The sequence below is a fragment of the Phyllostomus hastatus genome, unplaced genomic scaffold (genome assembly GCF_019186645.2).
Source record: "Phyllostomus hastatus isolate PE091 unplaced genomic scaffold, TTU_PhHast_1.1 phas_scaffold_501, whole genome shotgun sequence".
Lineage (NCBI taxonomy): Eukaryota > Metazoa > Chordata > Mammalia > Chiroptera > Phyllostomidae > Phyllostomus > Phyllostomus hastatus.
Genome location: NW_025334033.1, coordinates 16,644,055 through 16,659,236, shown reverse-complemented (window position 1 = coordinate 16,659,236; position 15,182 = coordinate 16,644,055). Strand labels below are relative to the sequence as shown.

Sequence of the window (15,182 nt, the reverse complement as noted above, 5' to 3'; positions counted from 1 at the left end):
AATTCATTGTTGTTTTATTGCAGTTCTTATAAGCAGATCAATAAGTTTGCTATTTTAAGTCCTCGATACCCTGCATTTACTTTATCTTTTCCATTCTTCCTTTTTAGTAAGTCAATAGTATATCATTTTCCTTAATGTCAGCATTTCATTATTTAACAGTCATACAATATAATTTGTCTCTTAAAAATCCACTTTATAGATTAGGAAGATAAAATAGTAACGTTGCAGAAACTTTGTAAACTGAACGTAGAATTTCCCATAGCCATACCACTAGTTGTGTATATTTCGACATTCAAAAAATTAGTTTTGTGTCTTTTCACTTAACATGGCATAACTTTTTAATGTTATTATATAACTTCAAAGCAGTTATCTTAAATTACTATATCTTATTCTACCAAATTTCACAATTTAACCATTTTCCTATCTTTAGATTGTTCACGTTCTAAAAATGATTACACACACATACACGGCGCGGGGGGGGGGGGGTCCAAAAAAGCCAGAATGATCTTTTCTGGAGGGTGAGCCCCTTGTAGTACAGGCTTCCCCCACTAGGTGAGTGTTCTAGGAACCCATCTGTATCAGTGTACCAGCTGGCATTCAGCTTCAGTGAATTTTTTTTTGAAGACTGTTTCAACACATTTTCCCATTTTGTGATGGGTGATTTACTAGCGCGCCTGCCCACACTGAGCTGATTGTTCAGCAGTTTTTGACCAAAGCAACGGCATTACCCCCATGCCCCACCCATCCTATTTACCCCGTCTTGCTCTGAGTGCCCCTTTTTTTGTTTTGCTTGAGGAAAAAGATCTCAAAGGGAAACGTTTTGCCAGTGTGGAAGAGTTGAAACAAATACAGCAGAAACACTCAAAGGCAGCAAAATCAATGAGTTCAAAAACTGTTTTTGAGCAGTGGAAAAAATGTCTCAATAGGTGTATTGCTCACGTGGAGAGTACTTGGAAGGTGACTGAAGTTTAAACATGTACGAATAAATACACAATATTTTATAAATACCAGTTTTTTGGGTTCCTCCTCATATGTAGATATATATGTGCATATTCACATATATAATTTATTGATCTGTTTCTATATATTTTTATTTTAGGATAGATATCAGAAGTGGGGCCTTGCATTGGCTCAGTAGGTTCAAACCTTTTTGTAACTTTGGAGATTTTAAATTCATCTATGTTTTGTTTAGATGTCCCTGGTAGATTTGGGAAAGAAGCTTTTAGAAGCGGCACGAGCAGGTCAAGATGATGAAGTTCGTATTTTGATGGCAAATGGAGCTCCTTTTACTACAGACTGGGTAAAGAATGATGGTTACAATGATGTTTTTTTCTTCTTCTCAGTTTTGAGTTTTTTTCAGATAAGAATTTAGTATTGTGTTTATAAGTGGTAAAAAATTTCTTTTGCAGATTTGTTTGCAACTTTAGAATTATAGCTGTTTTTTAAAGGGAATGGTTTATATCATTTTTTGATACTTGATAACCTTACCCAAATATTTCGCTCACAAAGGGTTTTTCTTTTAAACTATGGAGTTCAATAATGGAGGATGAATGTAAAATGTAGCTGCTTGTGATTTAATTTAAAGGTCTTAAAAATAGCCTGGGTACAATTTATAATTCAGAAAATAATATAAAGATTTGAGTTAATGTTATAATTGCTTTTAAAAAGGAAAAAAAGTTTGCATTTTAATTGATACTTGTGAAACTATTGCAAACATGTTAAAAAAGGAAAAAAGGAATGGGAAGTTCTTAGTAACTAGAGAAGACCATTGTGAGGAAGACAAAGCTATAACTCTATTTAATTCTGGGGTTAAATCAAAAGGGATGATTTTGGGAATTCTAGGAGCTAGGAATCTGGATTAACCCTTCCACTAGTAAAAGCTAAGAATTCCAGATTTTTAATTTTGTTGGTTTTGGCTTACTTGTCCTGGGTTCTTTTTTACTTTTATTAAAACCAAAACAAAAAGATTTTTATTGTGGAAAATTTCAAATACATATATCAACCCCTGCATACTCTTAACTTCAGAAATTATCAAATCATGATGAATGTTTTTTCTATGACCCCATCTACTTTATTTTGTTATATATTATTTTAAAGCAAATTCTAGGAATCATTTAATTGCATCCATAAATATTTTAACATCTGTCTTTAAAGATAGATTTTTTTAATTAAATATTTTAAAAATCTTAAGTCCACCCATGAGTTAGAAAATAGAGAGTCTTAACCTGAAAAACCTAAATGGAAGTCAGAACCCAAAGAAATTTTACACTAAGAACATTTGTTGTATTTTCCACCTCACTGGCACGACTTGCTGAAGGCAAAGAACTGAGGCTGCTCATAGAGAGAAGTCTCCTAGGAGAGTCACTCCCCCATAATTCTGGAATCCCAAAGAGATGCACCTTCACTGCAAGGATAAACCAGAAATACCCCCCCTCCCCCACAACACCTGCTTCTGCTTCTGCCCTTGTTGTTAGTTACTGCAAGGAAAACGAACTGACTTGAACCAAGGAACCAAATGGAAAGGGGGAAAAAATTGAAGTCACAAGCCATTCCTTGCACACATTTGTGTCCCGAACTCAAATACTTAGCATTCTGTGAAACCATAAACTGAAAAATGAATTTAAAGTGATCTCTGGACTAGAGATTACCCTAGGTTGCTGGTAGATGCAAATGAATATTTTTTTCTGGAGGCACCTACCCTCTATCCAGGCTTTATATCCACAAATGAAATTCTGAGGAAAATGAACAGTCAAAAATAACTAAAGGGAACAATTCATTTTGAACAATAAACCACTGAAACAACTGACAACAGAAGCAGACTGATCAGGTCTTGAGATAAGATTTTAATTGATTGGGAACTGCTGAAGAGAAAATTTGTAAACTAAAAAGATAAGAAAAACAAAACAAAAAACAAACCAACCCAAAAACCCATCCAGAATGCAGCACAGAAAGCTGTCAGGAGTCATGAAGAGCAGTGTGAGAAAATCTAACATGTCTCTAATCATTAATCCACAAGAAGAGTGAGAATAGGGATTAAATAATTTTAAGGCATGATGTCGAAAATTTTTCCAGGACTGATGAGAAATGGCAGCTCATAGATTGAAGGGGCCCATCAAATCTCCACAGGATCAGTGAAAAATCCGTATCTAGATACATCATAGTGGTACCATAGTGCATTAGGACAATAGGATAATACATAAGGAATTCCCATGGCAGTAATAAAAAGACAAGACAAAGAAGAATGGGAAAATGATTTGATATGCTACTTTACCAAAGAGAAAGTTCAGATGACCAATACACATGAAAAGATGCTCAGCTGCATTAGTAGTTGGGTAAATGCAAAGTAAAAGAATGAAATATTGTATGTTCACCAGATTAGCCAGTAAAAAAAAAGTCTAGCAGTACCAAGCAGTGGTGAAGAGATATGTGAATTGGTATAAACATTTTGGGGGACAGTTTGGCAGTACCTAGTAAATTCAAACATGTGCATATCTTTAGATATTGAACTTCTAAAAACATTTCCAAGAAAAACTCTTGTTTGTATATTTGAGACATGTACGAGACTATTTTTAGCAGCAGCATTATTCATACAAACAAAAAATATAAATAACCCAAATGTTCATCAGTAGATTGGTTAAATTATGGCTTATTCATTCAGTAGACTATTATAGAGCAGAGAAAATTAGTGAACCACACATAAATTCACCAATGTTAGTGAGTCTCATGAACATACTATTAAACCAAAGAAAGTAAGTCAGAAATACATGGAGTATGATACTATTTAAACAAAGTTCAAAATAGGCAAAACCAAAGTTATTATTTAGGGATATATAAGTGATTTAAAAAAAAAACAAAGCATTGTTGAGTATACAAAGGGCCAGTTACATTAGACATTTATTCTAATGTATAGAGAAAAGAAAGGACTGTTAGAGAATCTTCTTTGATCTTTTAGACCTTCCCTGACAAGATACAAGGCTTTTATTGATAATAAGATAATTATTCCCAGGGTGAACGACTTCTGTTTTTGCCATATGTTGTGAGAACACATGCCTTGCTTTGTATTATGACTCTTACTTGTGGTGTGACTTCAGGCAAAAATTGGTAACCCCTTTTACTTAAGTTCTTTTACTGCCAAATGAGGATAGTAATAGTACCTGTGTTACGAGATTAAATGATAATATGTATAAAGGTCTTAGAATAGTGCTTGCCATGGAAAGTGCTTAAACAAAAGCCTTAGTTGATATTATTACAGTGGCGGTCTTAGCAAAGTGCCTGTTCTAATGAACTATGTTGATTCTTTGGGACATCAGTGCCTTGGTAATTAGACTTTCTATGTCTCTAGATGCATGTGATACAGTTCTGATTTTCACATATTAAAGGTTATGCCTCTGTTAAGGCTCCCCTCACTCACATTTTAGTGCTTTCTCTGTGTTTTGTGAATTTGGTGTCAACGTAGTGGCTAGACAATGTGGAACCAGTTTTAGGAGAACTGGGCTCCACTTTGTTTCTGTCCTGACCAACCTTTGGCAAGTACACTTCAGATCAGATTTTTCTCTTGAAAAATGACTGTGTGAACCCGTTTAAAAATATCACTGATGTATTTAATGAACCTATTTTTAAGACCTACAGAACAGTTAAATATAAAAATGTACATTATTACATTTACTTGATATGAATTTCATAGATGAAAAGAAGTTTTATTTGGTTGATGTAAGGAAAAGATTCCAATACAGACTTTGAAAATTTTCTCAAACCTTAATTATCTCTAATTCCTGATGAAATTAATTTTGTTTTGGCTATTTTACCTGATTAAAAAAATAATGAAGAAAGCAAATTTGAGTTAAATGAATTACTTGCCTTTTTCCTTTACTGAGAAGTGTGTGGGAATTCTCGAAGGCCTCTGTGAAGAGAATGTCATAAAGCATAAATTATTTCTTTTGAGTTTCCAGTTACTGTGTAAACAAGTAAATTAATCTGTTTGCTATATCAACAGGAAATATGCAACAGGAAGTAGTAATAGGAGTGTATTAAATGTGACTATAATGTGGATTTCTTTTCTTGTGGTATAGCTGGGCACTTCTCCACTCCACCTGGCGGCACAGTACGGGCATTACTCCACCACAGAAGTGCTGCTTCGCGCTGGCGTAAGCAGGGATGCCAGGACCAAAGTGGACCGAACGCCACTGCACATGGCAGCTTCTGAGGGCCATGCCAGCATAGTAGAGGTTTTGCTTAAGGTATGTGTTCCCTATTTTTGTGCTTTACTTTTGAAAGTAAACCTTCAAAGGTTTCCTGGTTTTATAAAAGGTCAAAGGAAACTAGTTTTATTGAATTTCTACTTTTATTCTCTCATGTTATCTAATTTTTTGTGTGTAAGCATATCAAATGGAAATTACCTTAAAGTTTTTCTTTGCTGGGATAAAAACACTTCTTGGTATGTTCTTAGTTAAGTCAAATAGATGATTTCTTAGACCTCGATCTCTGCCATGGTGAGGGACTACAGTTTTGTCTTACTTAACATAGTTAAAATGCTCATGGGAAAGGATTATTAGGCTTGGATAGTTAACTAACAAACAAATAATGCAAAGGGGATTTTTCTTTAATTATTTAAGTGCCAAAGAGAAAATTCTGAAACAGAGAATAGTAGATTTAGATATTCTTAATCCTTTTTATTCCAGCTTTTAGATCAGTGATTTTCAACTGGTGTGCTGTAAGAATTTTTAAAACATGCAATACTTGATTATTTAGTCAGGGGCACGTCACTGCTTTTTCCTTAGACTGTCAGATTTAAAAATGACAACAGCTGACACAACAGTAGCCACCTGGTGTGAATGCCCTGTCTTGAACTGTAGATACATAGGTCATATAATAGAGTTGTATCTTATTGGTCATGTCACATGATAAGATTGCATCTGATTGGTCAATTCTTTGTACTAGAAATCCTTACGTACAGGTATAGGCCCCTGATTTTTTTAAAAGTCACTTGGGAGCAAAAGGGTAGGTAATTATTATTTTTTGTGAATCAATCAAAATTATCCTGGTTTTTGTCAGATTGGCAAAAAATATATGTTCTTTGATGTGCCACAGAATTTCGGTAATTAAATTATGCCATAAGATGAAACAGATTGAAAATTTCCGCTCTAGATCAACCTGTCCAAAAGAAATACCGTGTAAGCCGCAAATGTGAATCACATTTGCATGTAGATTTTCTGTTTGCTATCTTAAAAGAAGTAAAAAGTAATTTTAATATAATATTTTATTTAACCCAATCATACAAAAATATTCTACATGAAGTTAATATAAAAATTATTAATGAGATATTTTACATCCTTGTTTTGGTGTTAAGTCTTTGAATTCCACTGTGTTTTTACACATACAGCACATCTCTGTTTGCACTAACTGTATTTCAGCTGCTTAGCCACATGTGTCTAGTGGCTACCGTATTGGACAGTGTACCTCTAGGTGGCTCCCTTTGCATTCTTTATATTGCCCTGGTTTTGAAAGCAAAGGATATTTTTGTGTAAACAAGGAACTAAAATTAAAAAGGATTTGGGGAGGAACGCTCATAGTTTTCCTTCACTTCTTAATCTGTTCTAGCCCTTTGTGCTTATAGCTGGGTGACTGAAAAAGTAACTGCTGCTCTTCTAAGAAATTAGAAGGAAAGCATTTAGGAAAGTCATCATGATAGAATATTGGTTAAGTGACAGATGTGTGGTGATCCTGGAGCATATAGATTATTCAACACACACAAAAATGCTCCATCATATTAGTAGCAAATTTTTAAAAGTGGAATGTCTAGTGTTTTCATTCAGGAATTTTTAATATTTCATATTTTTGAGATACCTTATTTTGAAATGTTTTTGTAGCATGGTGCTGATGTCAATGCAAAGGACATGTTAAAGATGACTGCTCTACATTGGGCCACAGAACACAATCATCAAGAGGTGGTGGAGCTTTTAATCAAATATGGTGCTGATGTACACACACAAAGTAAATTTTGTAAAACTGCATTTGATATTTCAATAGACAATGGGAATGAAGATTTAGCAGAGATATTACAGGTAACTTTCACTTCTAATTTTAAGAATGTAAACAAAAGGATCTCTGTCTTGTGGATGATTTGAACTATTTAATTTGTAGCCTTTCATTTGGACTTAGTTATTTTGGACAGGCTATTTCCTTTTTCACTTTCTCTTTATTCGTTACTGTTCATTTTCCTGATTGTAAGATTATAGTGTTTGCACATAACATTAGAAGATTAGATAAGGTGATTATTTCTGTGTTAAGTTCCTGAATTCTCCTTCTAGACATTTTATTCAATTAATTATTTTTGTTGCATACCATAGGGTTTTAGATACCATATGGTATGTCAAAGTCTGTTATACTTTTACTATAAAACGTTTTTTAGCAACCATAATAATGACCCCTGAGTGAATGATGCAGATGCTGTCTTTATCATTCTCTTTGGTTTCTTTTATTTTTCACCATCCTCAGAAAAATCTGTTTGTGAGCATGATTTTATTTATGGCTCTGGGGCAAGTTTTTCTAATAGCCAACATTGCTTCTCTTCAGCCACACAACATTGATGCAAATTATCTTCTTTACTTACTGCCTCTTCTTGCATATCTTCTTGTTATTCTTCCCAATAAAACTCTAGGACCATCTGAAGATATGTTCAGAAAAATGAATTTTTCTAGGTGTCTTCTAACTCTTTCATTCTTAAGAGTACAGTTTAGGGGTCAGGGTTGAAGACGTAGAACATTTAATTGGGAAGGACAAGCTTTATGTATGTAGTGTTATAGATTTCTGAATATAGTAGAGGACATAATTTGATCTAAATAATTTAATTTGTAGTCACAGGGCAGCAGCGTATCTTTCAGCTGTGTGCTGTAAGAGCCTTTCAGACCATTTCTTCACTCATGGGATTGTGCTGCTTTACGTAATGGAACTTAGGATATAAATTTGTACCTTTGGTTTACCACTCTACTCTCATGAGACCATAAATAAAGACACCCATTTGTATTTATGGTTCTTCTTAAATTATAGAATGTTCCTTTATACATTGAAAGCCTGTGCTATATGTTCTGGTTATAAGTCTGAAAACCGTGTGGTGATTTGTCCCCCAGATTGCTATGCAGAACCAAATCAACACAAACCCAGAGAGTCCTGACACTGTGACAATACATGCTGCAACGCCGCAGTTCATCATTGGACCTGGAGGGGTGGTCAACCTAACAGGTCTGGTATCTTCAGAAAGTGCATCCAGGTCATTGGGTAGTGAGATGCATATAGGATAGCTGTTGGGATTTTAAGCTTTAGTACGTACTCATCCTTTTAAGAAAGGACAGTTGAAGAATGAGGGTAAGAATATTTCAGCTACTTTGGTTTTCTTTGGTATGATTGGCAAAAAAGGAAAATTTTATGAGAAATTAATCTAAAGAAAGGTGATATTGCAAAACATACTGCAATATTATCTTTTAAAACCTAATGCTATCCAAGCTTGTTTTTCACAAAACTAATATTATCCAGGCCTCACTTAAGAGTCAAGTAAAGCAAAACAATATCAGATTAAGCTTTTTAAAAATTCAAATCTATTTTCTCTTTTTTCACAGATGAAACGGGTGTGTCTGCTGTTCAGTTTGGAAACTCTTCCACATCAGTATTAGCTACATTAGCTGCCTTAGCTGAAGCATCTGCTCCCTTGTCCAATTCTTCAGAAACTCCAGGTTAGGAAAGCAAGTCACGGGTATACATTACAAGTGGGAGATTTGGGAGGTAATAGAAAAGGCTGCAGCGAGCAGGGCTGAGATGATGGCCTTCTGAGGAGAATGCAGCCAGGCAGGGGGCATCAGCTGCTCAGCTCTAACCGAGTCGAGTCACATGCTCAGTGTTACTGGATTTTGCTTTTTCACAAGAAGCTGAAAACCTGAATTTTAAAAGAATATTAAATCTCGCCAGCTAATTAAAATTAAAAAACAAATCTTGTGGTTCACAGAAAACGTATCTGTGTACCCAGTTTGGCCTTTGTTTTACTAGTCTATGACTTTTAGTATAAATAAAGTATATAGATAAATATACAATATATGAATTTATTGTCTTTCACAACTTTTATTTTTGTCAATCCTGGTAGAATGACATAAAATCTTAATGACTGACAGAACTAGGAAATAGCATACCAAAACCACTATTGGGGGAATGACAAACAGTATTAACAGTTGATTTAGGTAAAGTTTCCTTTTATACTTAACCAAAATAGTGTTTGCTATTATTATTATGTAAGCAAAATGTTTTTTTAATTGGAGAATTAAAAAAACTCCACAAATTATTCTTATTACTATAGTTTAAACCATTATGTATGGACTAATGCTTATAAAATGAAAAATAGTTTGATGTCATTCATTATTTAAATTAGTTTTTCACAAAGTGTGATCAGTAATAACAACACGAACAACAACTACAACAGTTCATTGAATGCTGTCTGTGTGTGCTGTGCACTGTGGTAAATTCTTTACCTAATGATGTCATGTAATCCTGTCCAAAAAGCTTGAAGGTAGATATTACTGCATTTGATTCTTTAAGGTGCTGTTGACTGAAAGATGTATTTTTTTTTTCAGGGGAGAAAACCTACCTATCTCTCTTTTCTTTGTCTTTTTCTCGCTGTCTTTTTCTACAAGCTAGTGATAATAAACATTTATCCATTCTCCAGCTTCTTTAGCATCATAGTCAATGCTTGAATCTAAGCCTTTTATGTCTTCATGTTCTTCTGAATCTGTTAGCAGTTATGTGCATCATCATATTGACATGCTGCTTTTGTAGCCTATTCCTAGATCTCTTTGGCATCTTTGGAATTATATAAGCATATCAAAGAAAATTAACTTCATTGTTGGTTTCTACTTGGTTAAACTTGTCCATATTTGTCTTTATTTAAAGTATATATCTGAAAATTAAATAACTTTTCTTGAAAGTCAGCTGGAAGTTTTGACCTTTAGATCTTGGGCTCCATGAGCTGTTCTTACCAACTTCTCTACCTTCTGTCTTTAAAAATGCTATGTGTGGTCTAGTCTGAGAGAATTAGTAATTTCACTAGACTTGTATTGCATGTGACTTACAATGTTCTATGAACACAGTGATTTTTTTGTTTCAATGCTGTATATCATAGTGGAATCTTTTTGAAGATACTTTTAAGAACTTGAGTTCAAGTTCAGGTGAGTATATTGCGACCAGTGTGAACACCTCAGCTGAGGTGCATAATCAAATAAATTTGCATGTGCTCAGACAAATTATCTATCTGCCTCTTGTCTCTCCAGTTTCTTTTAACAACAGTTGCCAGATTCATCCTCATTTTAGCAATATTTATATATATATTTTCCAAGGACATCTTAACATATGGGAAATAAAGTAGTGCTCCCATTTTATAGATGATGAAACTGAGGATTGTGAAGGTTAAATAATTTTGCCCAAAGTACCATAGCTATTAAGGGGTAAAAAGGTGCTCAACATCTAATCCCAAGTGGTGTCTGTGACTACTATAATATACTGTCTCCTCTATGCAGTTTACCTTGTGGTGATCAGTGGACTGGTCTCTTCTGGAATGTTTATAGATTAGTTTGTAATAGAAATAAATATTTGAGTAATTATTATTTTGTCTTATATCACTGCTCTGACTGTTACTTCTAAGGTGTGTTTGTTGAAACAGTCCATTGAAATAAATGTTCTGCTCCTCTTTTGTCATTATTTTCTTCAATTTTTATTGTATTTTTCCCATTACCATTTAGTCCCTTATATCCCCCTCCTCTGCAATCACCCCATTGTTGTCCATGTCCATGAGTCCTCTTTTGCCCTTTTGAAATGATTGAAGACCAAAATATAAGAACTATCAGTGTACTAACTGGTATTGCTCACATTCTTTACTTTTACCAGCTAAGTAGTACACTAAACACATCTTTTGGACACCAGATAGCCAGAGTATAGCAGCAGATAACGGCATTTGAGATGGAGGCTGGCTGGCTGGCTGACTGCCATGGTCTATAAAGAGAGGGAAGGTACTTGTAATAGTCTAGGAAACCACCCACTTCACTCTGGAACTATGGCTTTAAATAGCACCTTCATGATTACATTAGGGCCATCTTTCACATATAAAACGAATCTATTTTTTGTTTTGTTGTGTTTGACCTAGTTCCCTTTTATTTTTATTTTTTGATTTAATCTTTATTGTATTTTTTTTCCATTACCATAATGGTCGTCCAATGGGAGCCTCATAAAGTGCATTAGTCTGTTATAATGCTCTCATTGTGACACGAAATGATATTACTGTCTTTTCTTGATATTTACAAGCAAATGTAACTGCAAGTTATTAATGCTTGATGATTAGATTATCTCATTGAATTGCATTTTTATTAGTTTTTTTATGTAAATAATTTCAGTTTTATTCTTTTCACATAAACTTTTATTTTGCCAAGTATTTAACTTATTTAAATTTTTAGGTCTCCATGCATAGTTCTTCATGATTCTTCATCTATTTAAAAGAAGTATACAAAAGTAATTTAATAAATCTCAATATACTCTGAAGAGCTTGTTGCTAATGTTCATTTTAAATAAACAACTGGTTTTGTTGGGAATTATATATTTCAGTTTCTGAACATGATAGGCTTTGCTACTGTGCATAGTTGTATTAAATAATCATTTGCTCTACCTGGCTCTAGGCCAGGTAGATGATAAAATGATTTATATTAGTTATAAGTTTAATTTGGCATAATGCAGTATAGAAAAATAATGATTAATATTTATTGGGTTCTTGCTGTATGCTTGTTGCTGTGCCAAGTGCTTTATATACATTACCTCATTTTGTTTTCACAATAGTGATCTGAATTAAGATACAATCATTGACCTTTGACCAAGGTTTAATTTTCAGCTTTAAAGTTTCAGAAGTATTTTGTTAGTGTATCCTGTGGGACTGACTCACAAAGAGCAAACTCATACGAAGGTGATATATAAATCTGAATAGTGTTATTTATTTTTAAGGGAGGCTACAACTTTGTGTTTTTTTTTAATTTATTTAATGATTTTATTTTTTAAATGTATTTATTTATTTTTAGAGAGGGGAAGGGAAGGAGAAAGAAAGGGAGAGAAACATCAATGTGCAGTTGCCTATCACATGCCCCCTACTGGGGACCTGGCCCACAACCCAGGCATGTCTGTTGGCTGGGAATCGAACCAGTGACCCTTTGGTTCACAGGCCGGCACTCAGTCCACTGAGCCACACCAGCTAGGGCCAACCTGTCTTGTTACATGAAATTAACTTACTCATTTTGGAAATTAATCAGTGAAAGAAATTTTAGCATTTAAAAGTATACACATAATTTTTTAAAACCTTGTTTAAAATATCCTTCAGAATTTTGGAGTGGAGTAATTCAAGAAAAATGTCAGGTAGTTCAACATTAATATAATACTCTTCATTCTCTTTTACATTATTAAAACAAACTAGAAGAATTTCTGCTTGGAACGAATTGGGAATTAGCTTGTTACTTTATATACCCAATGATTAGAATGCTGTATTCCTTTAAATGTCTCTAATTCAGGTTTTCTACTAATTTTAACTCCTTTCAGTTAATCTGAGAGTTAATGATAATGGCAACAAGAGCAGGGTTCTTAAATGTTGTGTGAATTAGAATCATCTTAACATGTTTGCCTCAGTTTTGCCATAATGGATTCTGATTGAGTAGGTTTGGCATGGGGCCCTCACATCTGTATTTTTAACAGGTGATTCTGATGGCCCACCACAGTTTAAGAATTTGACCCATATTTTTTCATCTTTATATGTAATTTAATATTCAGTTGTTTATGAGGTGCATAGATGAATCTCTAATAAGGAAAAGCTGTGGGAGAGAAGAATGGCTTTCTTAATAGTTTTAATACTTAAATATATCTAGGTGCTTGCTACTTAATGTTTTTAGGAATTGAGTAATTGAGGAGGAGACTTCAGGTAATTAGGATATAATTAAAACAAAAATATGACACTGATGATCAAGACCAAATTTCTCTTACTGGAGTAGAATGTTGTGTTGAGCACTTTTAATATAAAACAGAGCAGCAGTTTTTCACTGCCAGCAATCCATAGGCGTACTGAGGGTTTGCCTATCTTTAACTTTGCCCATATTTATATATACCGTTATCTAACACATTGATTTTTGTTCAAAAAATTAGAAAAATGTTTTAAATATTTTTAAAAGATTTAATTTATTTACTTTTAGAGAGAAGGTAAGGGAAAAAGAAAGAAAGGGAGAGAAACATTAATGTGTGAGAGATACAGGAATCATTGCCTCTCGCACGCCCCCAGCTGAGGACATAACCAGCAAGACAGGCATGTGCCCTGACTGGGAATTGAACTGGTGACCTTTTGGTTTGCAAGCTGGTGCTCATTCCACTGAACCACACCATCCAGGAGTAGAAAAATGTTTTAAGATTTTGGGAATTCCTATGAAATTGTGTATCTAACAGATGCTGATCAGTGAGCACTGATAAAATCGTGGTTTAAAGAAAATTTATATTATCTCTATTAAAAATGAATTGATTCAGATTACTAAGTGTAGTTACCTACTTAAACTAAGGGAATGTGTGTCTTCTAGTTACCTCTAAATTAAGTAGTTATCTACTATATTTGCTGGAAGTTCACATTGTTAGGCTTGAGACTTTTAGAAATTATACTTTGTTTTGACTGATATTTCATCTTCTTGTATGTACCATATTAGTAGTCTAATCTGCAGTCTAGTTTTGGCTTCTTTTTTTCTTTAGTATTTTGATTCTTTTGCTTTATTTGATTTGTTGTGGTAGGTACCTAGCTATTTAAGAGATTTAGCATCTCAAAATAGTGTGTAAGTTCTATGTGTCTAGGCACAATTGAACATTTCTTTTGACTGGCAAGATTTGCAGAGGCTCTGTTAAAGTATACTTTTCTTCCTTATGCTTTCATTTCATTAATTTTGGAAAAAACACATGTATTTCTGAAATATTTGAAGTGTTCTCATAGTGTATTTTCTTGTGCATGAAACTGAAGGGATTAAATTTGTGACTGCTGGTTTCTTTATTTTTGGCCCGTCCATTTTTTTTAAAGGTACCTGAGCATGTATTCTATGCTAAGTTCTAAGCCTGCCATTGGCAGAAACATAATTTTGACCTACTTGTGATTCACTGTTGTTCCTTGCCATTTCTTCCTGTATTTCTTCCAGAGCCATCCAAACTTACAAATGCGTACAGGTACTATATATATCAAGGAGGTTTTTATTTTCTTACAAGATTTTAAGTTTGGAGCTTACATATCTCTACATCAGAAATAGAATGACCAGGAAACTCTTTCAGAGCCAACTCTCAGCTACTGTTTTTCCAAAGAATTGTCAACAAATGTAAAGTTTCACATATTCCTGTCTAGGAATGTGGGAGGGACACTGAAGCTAGGGAAAAGGTGGAGGGAGAGTTACCATTAGTAGGAACAAATAACCTTGTTAGAGAAATGAAAAAGAAACATGAAAAGTCAAAGACTAGGTTAAAATGTTTAAAAATTGTTATATAAGAGATTTGTAAAGAAATTATTTAGACAGTTACTGTTGTTTTTCAGAGCAAACAGACTACTTTTAGCTGGAGTTGGGGGCCCAGGGTGAGTGGAGTGGAGTGGTATCCTCTAAGAATGGATGGTTTTCCATTTTGGAAGTTATTCTAAAGTGAAGATAACAGAAAAGTAAAAGTTTTCTTTTGGGTATTATAAGAGGAAACCATCACCATGTAGTACACTATTTTAATTAAAAAGCAGAAGCAATCCTATCTCTCTACCAAAGTTTACAGGTCACTCTGTTAAAGGTATTTCCTATTTGCAAAATCAAAACTCCAGGAAACTCACAACCTTACTCCCTTTTTTTCTACCTTAAAACACATGAAAAAATGTACAAATGATAAAAGTTCATGGAGGGGTTATATCAGGTTTTGTGTTCAAGGAATAACTCAAAACTGTTCTTGTGCTAAAATTTCCAATTATGGTTTATAAACAGGTATTCATTTACAATGAGAAAAGTATTATTTAGTCATTCATTCAGCAGTTTTTTTATTGAACATCTCTTATGTCCCGGGTCATCCGCTAGGTGCTAGAGAGAAAATGGCAAACAATCAGGTACAGTCGCAACTGTTATGGAACT

At 33.9% G+C, this 15,182-nt stretch overlaps 1 protein-coding gene across 3 annotated transcripts in view; it reads left to right on the top strand.

The window, feature by feature from the left end:
- The window catches only part of GABPB1 (GA binding protein transcription factor subunit beta 1), a 65,137-nt gene that overhangs the window by 32,103 nt on the left and 17,852 nt on the right, over positions 1-15,182 (top strand). For all 3 annotated transcript variants that reach the window (XM_045822334.1, XM_045822333.1, XM_045822332.1), the window contains exons 2-6: positions 1,193-1,300; positions 5,070-5,237; positions 6,867-7,061; positions 8,127-8,238; positions 8,613-8,726. In XM_045822334.1, the coding sequence (XP_045678290.1) occupies positions 1,193-1,300; positions 5,070-5,237; positions 6,867-7,061; positions 8,127-8,238; positions 8,613-8,726 (697 nt within the window). The remainder of the gene's footprint in view (positions 1-1,192; positions 1,301-5,069; positions 5,238-6,866; positions 7,062-8,126; positions 8,239-8,612; positions 8,727-15,182) is intronic.